General features: G+C 42.2%; 3 protein-coding genes across 6 annotated transcripts in view; 2 read left to right on the top strand and 1 right to left on the bottom strand.

Annotated features, from left to right (window-relative positions):
- The window catches only part of LOC129722173 (uncharacterized), a 71625-nt gene extending 58317 nt beyond the window's left edge, over window positions 1-13308 (top strand). For all 3 annotated transcript variants that reach the window (XM_055675442.1, XM_055675443.1, XM_055675444.1), the window contains one exon: window positions 12446-13308. In XM_055675442.1, coding sequence (XP_055531417.1) covers window positions 12446-13059 — 614 coding nt within the window. In that variant the 3' untranslated portion in view covers window positions 13060-13308. The remainder of the gene's footprint in view (window positions 1-12445) is intronic.
- Window positions 13309-13360: 52 nt separating this feature from the next.
- LOC129722174 (transcription initiation factor TFIID subunit 8-like) lies at window positions 13361-14599 on the bottom strand. Its single transcript, XM_055675446.1, has 3 exons — window positions 14356-14599; window positions 14013-14299; window positions 13361-13958 (listed from the first exon to the last, which is right to left on the bottom strand). Exons 1-3 carry the CDS (start codon window positions 14489-14491, stop codon window positions 13395-13397), a joined length of 987 nt encoding a protein of 328 aa, XP_055531421.1. The 5' UTR covers window positions 14492-14599; the 3' UTR covers window positions 13361-13394.
- Window positions 14600-16117: 1518 nt separating this feature from the next.
- On the top strand, window positions 16118-18488 carry LOC129722176 (CCR4-NOT transcription complex subunit 9). Of its 2 annotated transcripts, none has more exons than XM_055675450.1 (4): window positions 16118-16364; window positions 16428-17098; window positions 17161-17252; window positions 17313-18488. In XM_055675450.1, exons 2-4 carry the CDS (start codon window positions 16469-16471, stop codon window positions 17470-17472), a joined length of 882 nt encoding a protein of 293 aa, XP_055531425.1. In that variant the 5' UTR covers window positions 16118-16364; window positions 16428-16468; the 3' UTR covers window positions 17473-18488. The 2 variants fall into 2 exon arrangements, with proteins under 2 accessions (XP_055531425.1, XP_055531424.1); XM_055675449.1 differs by having other exon boundaries at window positions 16118-16359.
- Window positions 18489-19177: the final 689 nt, after the last annotated feature.

Consider the following 19177-nt stretch of genomic DNA (forward strand, 5'->3'; position numbering starts at 1 on the left):
CGAAAACCTTGGAAAGAAAATGGTTTGCTCTTAACTAATTCGCTGTTGAAGCGAAGGATTATACCTGCTATATTGCTTTTTTCGCCTGTTTTCTAAAAAGAGGGCGAATTTTATAAACCCCTTGAGGGGGGAGTATTTTGATCAATCGTTGTATATCATGACTCTTTTACTGATTATTAGAATATCAGAATCAGAGTCCTAAGTCCCAAGTTGCTTCCCTGAGGTGCCTCGGAACTCTTTGGGAAACTGTAGAAGAGAGTCGATTTCAGCCATCGATCGTCTGAGATTTAAAACAAATTGTAGAGAATTTGCTTCAAACAATCAATTTGGAAACGGTTCAAAAATCTCTTGAAACAGTTGCATAGAAACCAAAAAAAAAAAATATATTCTCCGTCAGCTGTTTCGTCACAGATTGTAGAGTAGTACGTAGCTGTTTTCATTTTTCGATGATAAGTTTCGACAAGAGTGTGACTGACTCATTAGGGTAAAAATGCGTAGGAATCTCGTTTTAATCATGCATTGAGTTCTGTAAAATCTTCGCAACACAGTTACAGAAACGCAAGGATGCCAGTAATTACTCAGGAAGTGACAGTATCTTCGCAACCAAAATAATCAAAATAGAAGTTTGATTACCTAGGTATATGCCTCTGAAATATTCCAAAAACTAAAGTGTATGTGCGATTCCATTCCATCAAATAACAAAGACCGTATGAGAATGGCCAAATCACATCACTGGTTGGATTCAGAATGATCGTTTTTAAATTGATTGCATTAGTTTGAAATCAGTAGAGAAGTTGGCTCTTCTGCTGTCGGTACCGTGACCGTGATTTCTGTTATGCTGCACTGCCATCATTTTCACTAGTGCATCATTATTGGTCGACCGACATACGCCTATCATATATATCATATAGATGTGCTTTTTATTGGTGTCTCACAACGCTGATCTAGCAAGATAACTAGTATTAGATATGAGCCCCTTTTATCGCAAATAGGTAATACTCACTGCTAATAATAATTGGCCTTAGTAAGAGGCTTCAAGCGGTACCACTTGATAATATTACGCTAGTAGTCTATGCTGTAACTTGTATCTGGACTAAGGAAGCAGGTTTATTGGGCCTAATAATTAACATAAATATTTAAATTACTTGTTGATTTATTCACATCCAATAGACGCGCATTCAACGGCTACCGTATTTTCTGTCCAATAACGTTCACCAGTCTCCGTTACCATCTATTTATTGATGTGGTTTTGCAATAGTCATCAATAAACATTTTACTTGCAGCTTGAGCTAATATAATGTAGCAGGTGAAAATCATCTCATAAAAGCTTTATCGCACTTCAGCGTGTTTCCACGTCAAATAGAAAATATTTTAGACCTGCAGTATGGAAAGCTTGACATAATTTTCAATATGCATGGGGAGTACTACCGAATTTCAAGTTTAATATGATGCAAAAACGACTTGCTAAATCAAAATGCAGGCCTCAGTAAACCGCACAATATTGCCATATGGATAATTGAGCAAACTTGCAGCTTAAGCGTAGATTGTCGAATCAGATCAACTCAGCAATAACTGCAAGGTTTTACTAGAATCGTGTACCCATTTTTTTTTGGAAAATTTAAGTTAATTTAAGTGATTTACTACGTTGAAAGAACTGGCTTCATAAAGCGTACAGTCGTAAAAGCAAAGTTACTAAATTACTTTCGTTCAAAAATCTTTCACGATGAATAAAAACGGGAAAGAAATCAAAGAAAAACTTTATTAATGATTTTTAGTCTTTTCGAATGTTAGCCGCAATATAAAATGTTTGATATTTGGCAATGAATTGTTATTGTAATCTACAAAAAAGGACTGCGGGGCTAGCGCTTCGACCGTCTTTCATAAGACTAATTTATCACATTTTACGATATTAAATTGAATGAGAATACCTGTCAAACCGCTATAAGCCAAATCATTTCATTTTTAGATGCCTAAAATTTACAAAAATTCACAGCAGAAAAATGTTCTCCCCAAACCCACTATTTTTGCTCTAAAAATACCGATGATGATCTTAAATATAATTAGTCCGAACTGTTTCCATACACGTCTGTAGATATAAAGGTGGGCCAAAGTAAAAATTTGGTGAACCAAAATATGTTTTTAGTACTTCGTAGAAATTTTGATATTTCTAGGATATTTTTCAATATATTGCATTGTTGAACGGTGTATATTAAAATAGACACTTAGCTTTTAACAATGGTATAATAGAGTAGGTATTTATGTTGAAAAATTGTGTTTGTTTTTAATGAACTGTGCGAACACTTCCAAAAGCTGGCCAAAATACCCTCATATGATGACTGGCTTGTTAGATCAGCACCGCTCTTTTAGACCTGTTGGAAGAAGTTTTTCAAATGCTCAAAACACGAGTTTTAAACATCAACGTCTCAATTGATAGTTGAAACGTGTGTAGATTCAGTGCAGTTGAAAACGAACGTGCCAATTCTCCCAATTTTTGATAACAAGATGATTTCACTGCAACTTGGCGGGGGTGACACCCGGGGGTAAGGGGTGACACCCTAAATTTCCGCCCCGGGTGTCATCGGTCACGCTACGCCACTGCACAATGGTCTAGAGCTCTATAGCAACATTTTAGAGAAAAACTTTCTTCTACAAAGTTGTTACATATGATAAAGCGCTCATTGAAAATTATCAAAAATTAGAGTGACCAACATTTTCGATGCAATCAAGTATCTAACTTTTCTATCTTTGTAGATAGAAGGAAAATTTGCTCTTCAATTTTATAGCTCCATTAATTTTAAGTAACTTTGTAAAAAAAAGTTATTCTCTATTTTTGAAAACAACCGATTTATATTGAAAAAACATATTTTACGCTCTAACTTTTTTATTTCAAGTTTCATCTCAAAACTGTCTTTGAACAACTTTTAGAGCTTTTTAAGAGAAACAATTTGCAATACTGACATCGTAAATATCTCAATTCAACTCAAAGTTATTAATACTTTTCATAAAAAATATGCGTTTTTCATTTGTATGTCATTCTTTTTGGGGCAAACATAAAAAATATCTCTTGGTCTCATTTTGTAGGGCATACTTGACTCTATAAATGGAGGAACTTTTAGAAATATGTTAATTTTGAAATTTGAGTCAATTCAATTTAAAAACAAGCCGAAAATTTCAATAATTTCATACATTATGCATATAAAAACACCCAGATTTATTTTTTTGGTATTTTTTCTTATAACTAGACGTAATTACCTTTAATTTGACCCAAAAAGATCGAAGATCGATCAACTGGTTCAAAAGTCATGAATTTTTTTAAAATAAAAAACATCGGACACAGTCGTTTTTTATGGTCACCCTATTTCGAAGTTGGTCACGCAAAGTGCTTCAATTGTGCTCAAAATCGCAGGGATGGGATGTTGAAAATAATCAAACCCGTACTGTTTCGTTGGGTTGCTAAGGGTACTAGCTCCGAAATAGGGTGACCATAAAAACGGCTTTATTCGATGTATTATATTTCAAAAAATTCATAACTTTTGAACCAGTTGATCGATTTTCAATCTTTTTGGGTCAAATTAAAGGTAATTACTTCTCGTTATAAGAAAAAATACCAAAAAATAAATCTGGGTGCTTTTATTTGCATAATGTATTATATGCATAATGTATTAAATTTTCTTCTTGTTTTTAAATTGAATTTACTCAAATTTAAAAAAATAACATATTTTCGAAAATTCCTCCATTTATAGAGTCAAGTATGCCCTTCAAAATGAGACCAAGAGATATTTTTTATGTTTGCCCCGAAAAGAATGACATACAAATAAAAAACGCGTATTTGTTGATAAAAAATATTAATAACTTTGAGTAAAATTGAGATATTTGTGATGTCAGCATTGCAAATTGTTTCTCTTTTTTTTTCAAAGGTGGCGGGGAAATCTGCAAACAGACACCTGAGAAGAGAACTCAGGGTGTGGGGATGAGACTAGGGGAGAGATGCTGGGGTAGTTACACTCCCCCAGACACCTACTGATCCCTGTCCCGACCCACTAAAACCCCTCCAGTCTCCAGCCCTGGTCTTCCCGGAACGACGGTTAAGTATTACGTCGGGAAGTGGCTTTTGGGCATGATGCACCCTCTTTACTCTTATAACCTTCTACCTAACTACCTGGAGACTGGTAGTTAGCTACCACTGGCGTGTTGGTGATTGACCCGCCACACACGTTGTAGCTCCAGGACAATCTGGGAGGCGGCCGCACAGTTGCTCCTCGCTCTTACGAAACGGGGGCATACGAAGAAGACATGCTGTGCAGTCTCCTCCTCTTCCACGCACTCGGGACACATGGGGGACCCCGCGTGCCCGAACCTGTGCAGATATTGCCTGAAGCAACCATGGCCCGACAGGATCTGTGTCAGGTGGAAGTTCAACTCGCCATGTCGCCTTCCGACCCAGCCGGATATCTCCGGTATAAGTCGGTGCGTCCATCTGCCCTTTGTGGAATTAGACCATTCCCTCTGCCAACGGAGCATCGAGAATGACCTTCTGGTGCCTCGTATGCTCCTTGTGTCACGGTGGTCGAAACACTCTCTGTCCTCCTTGATGGCGATGCTGATAGGCATCATGCCGGACAAGACATAGATTGCATCGTATGACACCGTACGATACGCACTCACAACTCTCAGGCACATGAGCCTGTAGGTACTTTCCAGTTTACCGCGGTAACTGTTAGTACCTAGCGCTCTGGACCATACTGGCCCACCATACCTAAGTATGGACGAAACCACGCTGGCAAGAAGTCTTCGCTCGCTGCGATAGACCGCTGAGCTATTGGACATCATACGAGATAGTGCTGCAATAGCCGATGAGGCCCTCTTACAGGCATAGTCGACGTGGCTCCCGAACGTGAGCTTTTCGTCGACCATAACCCCCAAGAGCTTCAACGATCGCTTTGAGGTGATGGTGCAGTCTCCGACTCTGACCACCGCCTGTTGCTCTGATTCACGGTTGTTCACAACCGTGACCTCCGTCTTATGGTGCGCGAGCTCCAGTTTCCTGGAGCGCATCCAGTTCTCGACCTTCCTTATGCAATGCGCAGCCGTCAACTCAACCTCTTCGATCGACTCGCCGTAAACCTCTAGCGTTATGTCGTCTGCAAAGCCGACGATCACAACCCCTACAGGAAACTTTAGTTTCAACACCCCGTCGTACATGACGTTCCACAACACCGGACAAAGGATTGAACCTTGCGGAACCCCGGCGGTGATTGGGACGCACTTCTGACCCTCCCCTGTGTTGTGAACCAGTACTCGATTCTGGAAGTAGTTTTCCAGAATCTTGTACAGCGACACCGGTACGTGGATGCTCCTGAGCGCGAGCGCTATGGAGTCCCAACTGGCGCTATTGAACGCATTCTTCACGTCAAGCGTGACGATTGCGCAATAGCGTATTCCCCTTCTCTTGCGCTAGAGTGCTATCTCCGCCGTCTTGGTGACGGAGGCGATGGCATCCAGACTGGTTGCTTGCCAGACCGTTTACACCCTCTGTGTACCTCACCAGTCTGTTGAGGATAATCCTCTCAAGTACCTTGCCCGTCGTGTCTAGCAGGCAGATAGGCCTATATGCCGATGGGTCACCTGGTGGTTTCCCAGCCTTAGGCAGTAGGACCAATTTCTGCCGCTTCCACCTATCCGGAAAGAGGCAGTCATCCAGGCACCTCTGCATGACTACTCGAAACAGCCCGGGGGCCGTTATTATCGCCAGCCTGATTGCCAGGTTAGGGATGCCATCCGGTCCCGGTGCCTTGCTCACCTTTAGAGAGTTGGCGATCACGATGAGTTCCTCATTCGTAACCCTTGCCTTCTCCTGAACCTCGACACGGCTGTCGTCGCCCACGGATTGGATGCTCGGCAGGTTGGCCGACCATCCCTGGTCTGTGTCTGAGATACTGGAACGTCGGACGTGGGACTCGACCGCCGGAGGCCAAGGACTTGGCTCGTGGCGCGGAAAGAGTCCCTCGATGATTCGCTCCAGCTTCGCTGGTGATCGCTCTGCAGGCGCCAGCGCGCCTTTGGTCTTGGCCATTACGATCCTGTAGGCGTCACCCCACGGGTTCGTATTGGCACTCGCGCATAGCCTTTCGAAACAGGCCCTCTTGCTGGCCTTAATCGCACTCTTCAGCATCGATCTGGCAGAACTGAATGCTGCGCGGCGCTCTGTCCTCTGTTCGTCTGTTCGCGCACGCTGCATCCCCCGTCTCGCACGGAGGCACGCACTGCGAAGGTCCGCTATCTCGTCAGTCCACCAGTAGACTGGTGGCTTCCCATTCCTAGGTTGGCGAGTGGCGTCGCACGCCCGAGATAGCATAGCAACTAGTTGGACAGGCGTCGGGCGAAGCCGACTGCCCCCCTCGCGCTCTCGTCTAATTGCCTCTTCAAATACCTCGGCATCAAAATGCGATGTCTTCCACCCGCGGGCGAACGGAGTGTTGGCCCTACTCGTCGCTTGCCGCCTCTCGTTGTTGTCTACACTATAACAGACCGCCTGGTGGTCGCTATTAGTGTAGCCATCGTCTACCCTCCAGTTCTTGATCAGTCCTGGACTGGAGAACGTCACGTCGATGATCGATTCCGCGCCATTTCTGCTTAATGTACTATTGTTCCCAACGTTGGCCAGATCTAGGTTGAGCTTTGCCAAAGCCTCCAACAAGATCTGGCCCCTCTGGTTCGTGAAGCGACTTCCCCACTCAACAGCCCAAGCGTTGAAGTCGCCTGCCACCACCAACGGTGTTAGGCCCGTTAGCTCCATGGATAGGAGATCGACCATCAGTGTGAACCTTTCGGTAGACCAACGTGGCGGAGCATAGCAACTGCAGTAGAACACTCCGTTCACCTTAGCAGCTACGTACCCTTCTTCTGAGGTTGAGACAACCTCCTGAACCGGGAACATGCCCGTCGTACATATGGCCGCCATACTGGACTTATCCGCAACCCAGTTACCGTTTCCGGGAGGGATGCGGTAGGGGTCCGATATGATGGCGATGTCCGACGACTCAGTGGCTGCTTGGTGTAGCAGCTGCTGAGCCGCGAAGCAATGGTTCAGGTTCAGTTGCGTCACCCTTACGCCCGTGGTTTCGCAGCCGGCTTACCGGCTGGGCACCTGGGGCCTCCCATAAAGTGTTTGGTGTCCCGTTTCCCGGAACATACCATACACTTGGGAGACTCCCCACAGTCCTTCGCTTTATGGCCTGCACCTCCACATCGCCTGCACAACTGGTTCCTATCGGGCCCCTTGCAGGTCCAGGACTTATGTCCACCCTCAAAGCACCGGAAGCAAATGTCTGGTTACTGTAGTATGCCCAAAGGACATACAGACCAGCCGACCTTCAACTTGCCTTCTTTCAGGGCCAGGTTAGCATCCGCTGACGGTAGTCGGAAGGTAGCTATCTGGGTCCCCGCCGGACCTTTGCGGAGGCGGATTGACTCCTTAGCCACCTCCACCCCGCACTTCGCTTTGAGGGCTTGTGCAATGTCGCACCCCTCGGTGATTTCGTCCAGGTTTTTAAGCTGGAGAGTCACCTCTGAAGTGAGTGCCCGCACTTGCACCTCCTTCCCTAGGACCTTTTCAGCTACCGTTTTATAGGAAGCCCCCTTGTTCTTGGCGTCCTTCCGGAGCTTAAGTACACGCAAAACTTTTCCTTATTACTTTAGAAGCAATAGCGCAAAATTGCCTTTAAGGTAACAAACCTATTACTTAAAAGGCAATAAAATTCTTCCCCAGTCAAGTAACAACACATACTGTCATATATTTAGCACGTGTTACGGGAGTACGACTATCTAATAATGGTCGTTTCAACCACATGCACGATTTTTTCTGTCAAAAACTGCTCCCTTTCCATCTCAAGAAAAAAAAATCACACACCGTCGCATATGTTGCACATGTTACAAGTTCCTTCAATCTCTAATTCATCCGGTGAGCGTGTATTAGTTCGCGCGTTGTATGCATACGGAGTAGAGAAAGAATATGACAAGAGCTGCCAAGCAGCATTTTCCCCGTCATAGGGTATGCAAACGTTGATGATTTCAAAAACTTGGAATGCGTCTTCAATTGACATCACGATCTGTAAACTGCGTTAGAGAAAAACAAAAACATTCGCTTTCTTGCAAGCTATCCAAAACACATAATCATTGGTTCATGGCAACTCATTTGCACCTGTTTGGAAATACAAAATTCGTGCCCATCCAGAACAATATTCGCAACTTCGGCAACTCTGTTCAGACAGTATAACATATTTTCATTTCAAATAAACACTGCGGGACGAAACGAAAGTGTTTCTAATTAGACATTTGAGGTTGACGGGTGAGATTCTCATTATGTGTGGATGAAGAGGACAAAAATTAATCTGATCGTTGCATCAATACAAATGCAGCGAGTGAAGTTTTGCTAACACATGCATTGCGGTGCTTGGCTGTATGTTCTTCTGCAGAAACACATACAAGCGTGTGGCCGTCATAATTTTTGTTACTTTTCGGTTATTACTATTTGTGTATAATGCGCAGTCATAAGACACAATAAGTAATAAAAAATTGCCCCAAAGTAATAAAATGTTCCCCGTTTGCGTTGGGTGTATCATCTCACCAGTGCGAGATCGGCGGATACTCCGCACATCCGCCCCCAGATCCTTGAGCTGGGTTTCCCCCCTCATCTTCTTTAAGACTTCTGAGTATTTCGACCCGTCCGTCTTGAGTATGAGGGCATCGCCCCTACTCCGCGCCTTTTTGACCTTTTTCGGTCCTCTGGCCACTCCGCCGTCGTGGCGCGTCACACCTTCCCGACGCCTCCTAGTCTTTACAGTAGTCCAAGGGTTGCCCGTAGCCTTCACTTGTGCCGTTTCCGCGGCGGACCTTGAACCGGTTGGTGTGTTCTCCCGTGGGAGTAGCGCAACCAACCGTTTCCTGGGGTTCCCGGGGGCCGCTTCCCCCGGGGACCGCCTTGTTCGCTTAGCAACCTGCCCTGTAGAGCAGACCGCCGCGAACGAGGGGGCGTCTGTCTGCACCTCTTTAGATGCAGTCGCCCTTCTGGTCCTTAGCTCTTTCTCGGCCGCCTTCACCCGAGCTAGAAGTTCTTCGTGCTCCTTCCTGGCTTCATCAATAGTGGCCCGAAGCAGGAGGAGGCTCTGCTTCAGGCCGCCAGCGATATTCCGCCTATTCGCCGAGAGCTTGATTATAGCGTCGAGTTGTTCGGACAACGCTGCCACTCTTGGTCGCGTGTCCATGCACCTTTCGACGGCCTTGACTATGGTGTGATTTCTGGTGTGGACACCGCCGGATTCGCCGGTTTCCCAACTCCAAAATTCGCCGTATCCGTATCCGCCTTCTTCTGCGGAGACCGCTGGATGCCACAATTGTTTCTCTTAAAAAGCTCTAAATGTCGTTCAAAGACAGTTTTGAGATGAAACTTGAAATAAAAAAGTTAAAGCGCAAAATGTGTTTTTTTCAATATGAATCGGTTGTTTTCAAAGATACAGAAAAACTTTTTCTACAAAGTTACTTAAAATTGATGTACATCATTGTAGAACAAAATTTTCTTCTATCTACAAAGATAAATAAGTTAGATACTTGATTGCATCGAAAATGTTGGTCACCCTAATTTTTGATAATTTTTCAATAAGCGCTTTATCATATGTAACAACTTTTTAAAAGAAACTAAAAGAACTGCTTCAGGCCGCCAGCGATATTCCGCCTATTCGCCGAGAGCTCGATTATAGCGTCGAGTTGTTCGGACAACGCTGCCACTCTTGGTCGCGTGTCCATGCACCTTTCGACGGCCTTGACTGTGGTGTGATTTCTGGTGTGGACACCGCCGGATTCGCCGGTTTCCCAACTCCAAAATTCGCCGCATCCGTATCCGCCTTCTTCTGCGGAGACCGCTGGATGCCACAATTGTTTCTCTTAAAAAGCTCTAAATGTCGTTCAAAGACAGTTTTGAGATGAAACTTGAAATAAAAAAGTTAAAGCGCAAAATGTGTTTTTTTCAATATAAATCGGTTGTTTTCAAAGATACAGAAAAACTTTTTTTACAAAGTTACCTAAAATTAATGTACATCATTGTAAAACAAAATTTTCTTCTATCTACAAAAATAAATAAGTTAGATACTTGATTGCATCGAAAATGTTGGTCACCCTAATTTTTGATAATTTTTCAATAAGCGCTTTATCATATGTAACAACTTTGTAAAAGAAAGTTTTTCTCTGAATTATTGCTATAGAGCTCTAGACCCAAATTTCCCCCTAAATTTGGTTTCTGGACCATTGTGCAATCGGACATGATTTAGGAGTGCCTCAAAGTTGTGATTTTTCGACCTTCCGAACTACCAATAGGAGGGTTCAGATAATTGGGAAAATCAAAACTTTTTTTTCGAGACAAATGTCTTAGAAATGCATAAAACGTCGAGATCTGGTGTTATTTCGAAAAAAAAAACTTTTTTGGCCGAAAATCGACCTTCTGAGACTTAGCAGCATCACCAATATTTTTTTTTTTTTTTGCATGAGAGTCCTTCTTTTTCTGAACTTAAACGCCTCTACAAATATATTTCAACGCCGATCGGCTGAGTAATTTCCAAATCTATATGGATCAGGTTGACAGAAATATATTTTTCAAATTCTAGACTAAATTAATGACTCTTTGGCCCGAAAAAAATCAATTTTTTTTTGAATCCCGCGATCCCGGAAAATTTTCCTCAATGTAAAATATTGGTAAATAGATCTTAAATTTTAGACTCTTCAAAAAGTTGTGTACACTTTTGCCCCATGTTTAGCAAAATTGTGTAACCATTTGCAAACTCGGCCCTGAATAGCATGAATCATCGCTTTCACTCTTTGTCTACAAATATGCTTCTTAGAGTGCTAATGGAATGTATGGCAAAATTTTTATGCTGTTTACCGGAAAATGTAAAATATTGAATTAGGGGAAAGGGGAGGAAAGCGGTTAAACCATCATAAAACATTTCTCGTACTCCAAAATCCTCGAATTCCAATTTTGGTTTCATCTGCTCTAATAATTCTCAACTAATGCAGAAATTCGTGTTTCTTTTGTATGGGAGCTCCTCTCCTTCCAACAGAGAGAGGTATGTCTAACCATCATAGAAACATTTATTGTACTCAAAAACCTTTTCTCTATTGCTTGATTAATTTTCGAGTTATGCAGAAATTTGTATTTCATCTGTATGGAATCTTTCTCTTCCAGAGGGGAGAGGGGTAAACTATCAAAACCACTTTCCCCGGCCCTGAAATCTTTTACATTCACATCAATAGGTTTAGTAATTTCCAAGTCTGGGTCAGTGTTCAGCCAGACAGAATGTCCCTCTGGCCTGTATTTTTTTCTATTGTAAGAGGGACTTCTTTTGTCAAGAGGTATTTATCGAGGTTTTGTAGATTTCAACGTAAAGGAAACTTCTGCAATAGTTTTGATCAGAAGAAACTTTATAAAATTACCTATTAAAAATTAGTCAGATTTAGGAGCGTATTTCAAGAACTTTTTTGAACAATAAGGGCTTATCGGAGGGGACATGATTGGAGAAGAAACATCATGGATAAAGCGTTTTTCGATTCTATAAATATCGGTTTTAGAGCATCAAAATGTGTGAGATGATTTATTTCAAGATTGCAGCAATAAAAAAGTACAGAAATATTTACTAAAATTGGAATGTTTTTAGTGTTATTTTTTTTTTCGTTTACCCAGAGATAGTTTCGAATTTTTCAGGTAATTAGATTCAATCATTTTATAGATAAAATACATATAATTGTTGAGGAAATTGACCATTTCTCAAACTGGAGAGAGTCTAGTAGGCTTATTTCACCGACACATTTGCCAACCGTGAGGTTTACGCTGCATGCATGATTGATCGCATGCTGAGTCGCAGCAAGTAATGCACGGACATTGCGACAACCTTCGGTTGGACCAATCTCAAGAAACTGTCACTGTTTCTACCAAGCAGTTTTTTTTTCGTAATCTGCTTCTTAATATATTGCAAAAAAAATGTTAGCAATTTCAGCAAACCAATTATTTCTATGCCCGACTGCAGTACCGTAACATAGAATTAAGTAACAACACTAATTGTTTTTTTCGGCTGCTGCAAGCGACAACTTCCAAAAAGGCGGGGTTTTCCAATTAATCTTCCTCAGACGATGGTGCAACGCTGAGCTGTTGTAAAATGGCAATTATTGTTCGCGATCATGTTTTCGCAGCTTTAAGCTTTTTGATTGACTTAACTTTCACTTGCGCGGAAGGCAATACATGTTTTGCGGATATGTTATTTAACGTCAAAATTGTTGAAGTGTTTTTATATTGAATGAGTCTGCATAGAAAAAAACCTGACGACAAATGACTGTTTTATTTAAGATGACACTGGAGGAATGTCATTAAAATAATTTTACCCTCATTCTTTCTTTTTGCCAGATCTGGAAACCTCTTCAACCGAACATCCCAGCTCATGTGACAGTTCGATGTCCGCTCTGCGTCTACACACACCCGGCTTCGGTAAGACCGCCACCAACCGACGACCGATCGTGCTGCCTAAACCGATTCCCCAGCTTGAGTTCCCCGGACCGCCATCATACGATTACTATGAACCGAGCTGCTGCTATATGCCACTTCCACCCCCGATTCCCGCACACCACATCCCGCTGTTGGAGTCCTCCAGCGTTCCACCCAGCATGGCCGGAGGCGGCAACTATTACACACTGAACGATTGCTTCGAGTGTGCCCGCCAGGAGGTGGAACATGTGCCACTGTACGCCACCAGCCGGCAAAGTCCGATGCGCAGACGCTCCCGGAGCATCAGCGTAGTCAGCATGGCCAGGCGACCCAGCCAGATTGGCATGCCGGGGCCCGTTTTGGCTATAGGACCTCCGTCACCAGTTTCCGTAGATCCATCCACGGCGGTATCCATTGCAGCCACCAATGCTAACGTATGTTACACTCCGCAACATTTCAGTCTTAGCAAGAAGGGTCTGCTCAAAATCGATTACTCGTGCAATTGGGACAATCTGGACCGGTATATTGCCAAGTGAGGCAGATTCGGAGTACTTTTTCCGTTCTTTATATCTTTCTACGTGAACCATGCTCAATTTATTTAGTGATAAAATAAACATGAGACAAACACCGGCACGAACAGTAAGGAATTAAGGAATGTATTTAAGTTAAAGTGTACTAATATTGCTGCGGAAGTGCTTTGTAAATATCGAAAATGCAAACAAATATCTAATAAAGTTAATTAACCCTCCGTTCATGGTAAATTTAATAAAAAATATGACACTCACCTTGACGCATCTTATTTCTCTGTTTTCTTATTTCCCAATAAAAGCGTTGAAATGCAGCCAAACTTGTAAGCTTTATTCGTTACCACCTAAAACATCCCCGAACCATTTTCACTCTTCACCTTCCTCGGGATGGTTGCCGCTCGCAGGTACGGATTGTCGATGGTCGGACTATTGTTGGTGAGATTGATCTGAGCCGTCGTAATGTTACCGCTAGCCGTTGATACCGTTACCGTTGGAGGGCCCATTTTGGCTTCACTCGCACCTTTTCCACCGGCGTTGTTCGACTCACCGTCCTTTTCGTCGTTTTCTTTGTCCTCCTTCTTGGTTTCGGTGCCATCTTCCGCGTCATCATCATCATCGTCACCGTCCTTGGTTTCTGCCGGATCCTCCTTTCGATTAGCGACCTGGTAGTAGTATTCGAGTTCTTCGAAATCGAATATTTGATCCGTTGGATTCAGTGCCTGCAGGTAGGGAGGAAATGATGGCTTACAAGCTATCAGCGGGAACATCGGGCTATCCTCGTTGTCGAACAGGCTGTGAACCTCGCTCGTTTTTGCCAGAAACCTGGTCAGTGCTTTCTCGATATCTCGCTTTTGTGAGGCGGCTTTTTCACGAATAGCTTCGTACTCGGTGACGGGTTGTTTGTAGGTCTATGAGAAACATAATACGTAAAAATCGACCTAAAAATAGACTTCAAAAATTACCGGTGTACGGATGTACGCATGAGGATCCGGTAAAGCTGGAAAGTAATAGGGTATATGCGAGGGATGGGAGTTCTTCTGGCCAGCTTGAAGGATACTGAGCTGCTTTTGTGCTTGTGCTTGCTGTGGTTGGGGTAGAACGTGTCGCCCATCGCGTTTGGCGTAGGCTTCCATTCCTTTAACCGAGATTCCCATGTTTATCAGAGCGATTACGACGTCCCCTACCACGGGCTGCGTCCGTCCGGCCAGCTCACAATAATTACGGGCCGATTGGCCCAGTTCCACGATAACTGAAATTAAGGAGTTATTTTTTCTGATCTTTTAATCGTAACTTAAATCTACGCACAACTTTGCATCATTTCCGTGAGGCTTTCTACGCATTCCCTGTCGGCACTTTCGAAACCCCGTTCCACTAGCTCCGAGGACACTGCCATGGACAAGTATTTTCTCCGTGCTTGCTGTGTGGCATTTATCTCAGCCATCGTGAGTGGAAAAACAATATTTAGCACTATTATTCCAAATAAGTCGGATTTATAACTGAAACCGCGTAGCAAACAGAAATTGCTGTTTTACTTTTTCTCTTTCGTATATGTATTTTGATTGTCTGCCTTGTTTTGACCTGTTTTGACATTCATTTGGCCTCATCGGCCAAATTACCGTTTCGTTTTTTGATACACTAGAAAAAATACAGGTAACCAACGATTCAAGGAGCAAAGTTAGGGATCATTAAAATAATACATAACGCTCTAGGGGGTGGGGGGGTATTCAGCGGAGCGTTATATTGCATGTGGCAAACATGTAAAATTGCGTTACATGGGGGTGGGTGGGTATTGAAAATTGCCGAATTCCGCGTTATGTAATATTTGAATGGTTCCTTAATTGTTTTACGAGTTGTTGATTGATTGATTGATCAAACACGTTTTAAAATAACCTTTACAATAATTAGAACTTCTAAAAACTATGTGGAAGCGCACAGCAAACTTTCTCATATAAACTTTTGATTTATATCCATTGAACAACCGTGTTAATTTGTCACAAAATATGAACAACCTTCCATATTATGTTTTCGTCTCTGCAAAATATGTTATGTTTACGTCATGATGTCTAAACTTTTTAGTTGTAATAAAAGTATTCACAATGGTTTGACTGTTGCTGCCTTTTGAAATTCAAAAGTGATTGATCAAAACACAAAAATTGTTTTGTTTCATTGAAGTTGTAGACGCATGTGTTCCTCGTTATGATTACACAGCTCGATAAAAGCGAATTTAAGTTGCTCTAATACTTAAATGAGTTACTATAGTTGTTATAGCTTTTTAACCATACCCCCTAGTCACTGGCGTAGCGTGGGGGAGGGCGGAGGGGGCGAACCGCCCCGGGTGTCACACTCTAGGGGGTGACACCCATGAAGAACATTTTCATACGTGTCGCCTTCAAACAGGGGACATCCGTGAGATTAATTATCAATTAGGTAGAGGTAGCGGTGAAACTTTCGAAAATTATATAAATTTGCTCCTAAGGATATAATCTCAACCAATTTATCAAAAATTGGAAGATTTAGCGCAATTGAAAACAAACAGGCTCTCACATTTTTTTATAAAAAAAATGATTTCACTGCAATCTAGTGGGGGTGACACCCAGGGGGGAAGGGGATGATAAAATTGCAAGTTTAAAAAAATATCTTTCGTCAGTTTATCAATGGGGAGAATGTGGTTCATGTTGCAATAACATTTTGCTGTGCTTTCCATGTTTGGTCTTATTAGGCGGTGTTTATTTGAAATTTTGTTCGAGTCAACGTATTCTCCTGTGATTTTTCTTAAGCTCATATTCAATGCAATTTAAACAGTAATAAATGGCAGTTTTAACGGTTTTCAGTAGTTGTTTTTTTTCAATTTGCCACCAGCAGAAAAAAATAAATAAGTGGCACAGCAAAAACTTTTTATTTTGGTTGAAACTTGTAAACGAAACGAACAATTTTTTCTTCAGTGTAATTCTCTCTAGTAATTTTCTTTCGTAAAGATGGCAACACACCATTTACGAACAACCAAGCAAAATAAAAACGCAAAGCTTTGCAAGTGTTGGTGTGATATTGGCAAAGTTCAGCCTCGTTCTTGTCTCGCAGTTGAATGTGTGCGCAACGGCTCGGCAGTCAAAAAGAACAAATTCGACAGAAGCCACTAGAAGAAAAAGAAGTGCCGAAGTGAAAATTGTGCCATTTTTGGAATAATTAAACAGTAAAACCTAGTTTTTCTTGAGTAAAACGGTGTCTTTTTGTGTAAAAGCTACGTTGTTCACTAGTGGGATCTGAAGTTCGTGATAACAACTGGTGTCTTAGCGGTTTTTGCTGCTGAAGGTGAGGTTTCTTCTTTTTACTTTGTGTGTGTGCTGTAAAGTAGAGCACGGTTTCGATTTATTTTCCAGGTGATTACGAGATTTACGGTTCCAAACTGGCTACCGCAACGATGTCGACCCAGCCCAGCCCTGCAAGCTTGCAGGCGGCGGCCAACAGTGAGAAAGTATTCCAGTGGATCAATGAATTATCAAATCCGGAGACGCGTGAAACGGCCTTGCTGGAACTGAGCAAGAAACGTGAATCGGTGCCGGACCTGGCTCCGATGTTGTGGCACAGCTTCGGTACAACGGCTGCTTTGCTGCAGGAGATTATAAACATTTATCCGTCGATAAATCCGGCAACTCTAACGGCACACCAGTCTAACCGGGTGTGCAATGCACTTGCATTGCTACAGTGCGTTGCTTCGCATCCGGAAACCAGATCCGTCTTCCTGGCAGCTCATATTCCCTTGTTTCTGTATCCATTTCTTCATACGACCTCGAAGACACGTCCATTTGAGTATTTGCGACTCACCTCACTGGGTGTAATCGGTGCGCTGGTAAAAACCGATGAGCAGGAGGTCATCACCTTCCTACTGACGACGGAGATCATTCCACTTTGCCTGCGGATCATGGAGTCCGGATCGGAATTGAGCAAGACTGTTGCTACATTTATTTTGCAGAAAATTTTACTCGATGATAGCGGGTTGTCGTACATTTGCCACACGTACGACAGGTTCTCTCATGTGGCAATAATACTGGTAATTATTCTTCACCATCAGTTATAAAATACTCTCTTTTTGAATATTTTTAAATTTTTTAGGGCAAAATGGTAATCTCTCTTTCAAAAGAACCCTCCGCAAGACTGTTGAAACATGTCGTTCGTTGCTACCTCAGATTGTCGGACAATCCACGGTAAGAAACTGAATCTTGCTCATTTGATAATTGTTACTAACTTGCGTATGATATTTTCAGAGCACGTGAAGCGCTCCGCCAGTGCCTGCCGGATCAGTTGCGGGATGGAACGTTTGCTGCCTGCCTGCAGGAGGATAAATCGACCAAACCGTGGTTGTCATTACTCCTGAAGAATTTGGAAACTGTTCCGGTTTCAGGCATTTCACCATTGACTTCCTAATGCGGTTGGGAGTGAGATGTATGAGAGTTTCAACGTTTGAATGTGCCTGAGTGTCTGTGTGTATAAATGGGCAGGCATGCTAGCATGGCCTTTACAAGAGTATGAACCACAAAATGGAAGAAAGAAGTCCCCCCTCCCGTTGCTCTACTATCAGGATTATCCGTGCCCAGAGAGAACCACATGAGGAGGCAGATGCATTGTGTTCCTGAACCTGATTGAACCACGTGACCACCAGTCAAATAATGATACAGATTATTACTTTTGTTTGTATACTGAGAAAAATTTGCCTGCTAAACGTTTTTCCCCGGAGGTGAAATTTTAAACGAATTTTCTCTTTAACTAAGCGATTTATCAGAAGTTTTCTACTCACTGGCAGAAACAGTTTTGATAATCGGAAAGCAGCTCATACGTGCTTTGTGCTGTTTAAAGTATATGTAGATTGTAAATAAGAACTAGGGTATGCGTTAGTACGAAAATTTTCCAAGAAAAACATATGTTCTAGATTACGAACCTCGATAGTCACATAATTCTTTAGGCGAAATTGAACGTGTTCTGGATTATCATAAAAACTAAATGAAAAAAATAAAAAAATACTTGCACACCACCAACTATCAATTAATATTCATATTTGTGCAAGCGTCAAACAGCTGCTAGTAGAGTAGGAATAATACAAGCGAGATTGAGACTGTCGATGTGAAGCAAGTTATTGTTTAAGTACGAAATAGAGGATCATTTTTCATATATCTCACACGGACTTCGATTAGTCTTCGCGACCATTACCACAGCTCCTGTGGAATGTATTAATTTTTGCAAGTGATTTACTTTTTACTCGTTGATCCTGTTACGGCGAAAAACAGTCTGCTCAAAATGCACCTTTATTGTTCGTTCGCTCGTTTCGAACACGTAAGTCTCGTTAAAATGCAGCAGATTGAAATGCGATATTGATTCCATACGACATTAACACTTTTAGAGTGATTTAAGTGATATGTTCGATTAATATATACAGGAGAAAATAATTTATTGCAATGATTTAGGAAAAGTATTGAGAATTTCTTTTTACTTAATTTTCAAAAAAATGCTCTGGGTCCAATTTTGGTATTATTCGTAGTCGTGTCGGCATTCGGTTATGTATATTTTAACATTAGCTGTCTGGATAAACAACAAAAATTTTTCAGCGGTTTGTTCAAATTTCGGAAATTTAGTCTGACTAAGCAGTGGCTGTGTTTTGAATTAATAGCCTTCGTCAATTAGCACCGAATAACGGCAAATTATTTTTAATACACTCGTGATTACCAGACATTTTTTTTAATCAGCAAAGCTACGAAAAGTAAAATTGTAAAATGTTGCCACTTTATATTACTTTTTATACATATGTTCATTTCTATTTTCGTGCTCATTGTAAAAAGGTTCACAAAAGTTTTAGGCAACTAACTTTTCTATCTAAATAACTTGTATCATAGTTTATCTACCTACAGTTATTCCAACTTTACTTCGACCACTTTTAGACTAATGCAGCTTGCGAATCCGTACAAATCGGAAGCGTTGTGCCCTGTTAGCCATCCAACGCAGTAGCAGATAGTTATTCAATTGTCGTATTGTGCTAGCTATGAGTTTTCTTTGTCGCCTGATTAACGTTCGTACATCACAACACAAAGTACCATGAAGATCAGCTCAATCATTCGACAGTCGCCACTCCTACGTAAGG

Source organism: Wyeomyia smithii, chromosome 2 (assembly GCF_029784165.1).
Source record: "Wyeomyia smithii strain HCP4-BCI-WySm-NY-G18 chromosome 2, ASM2978416v1, whole genome shotgun sequence".
In the NCBI taxonomy this organism is placed as follows: domain Eukaryota; kingdom Metazoa; phylum Arthropoda; class Insecta; order Diptera; family Culicidae; genus Wyeomyia; species Wyeomyia smithii.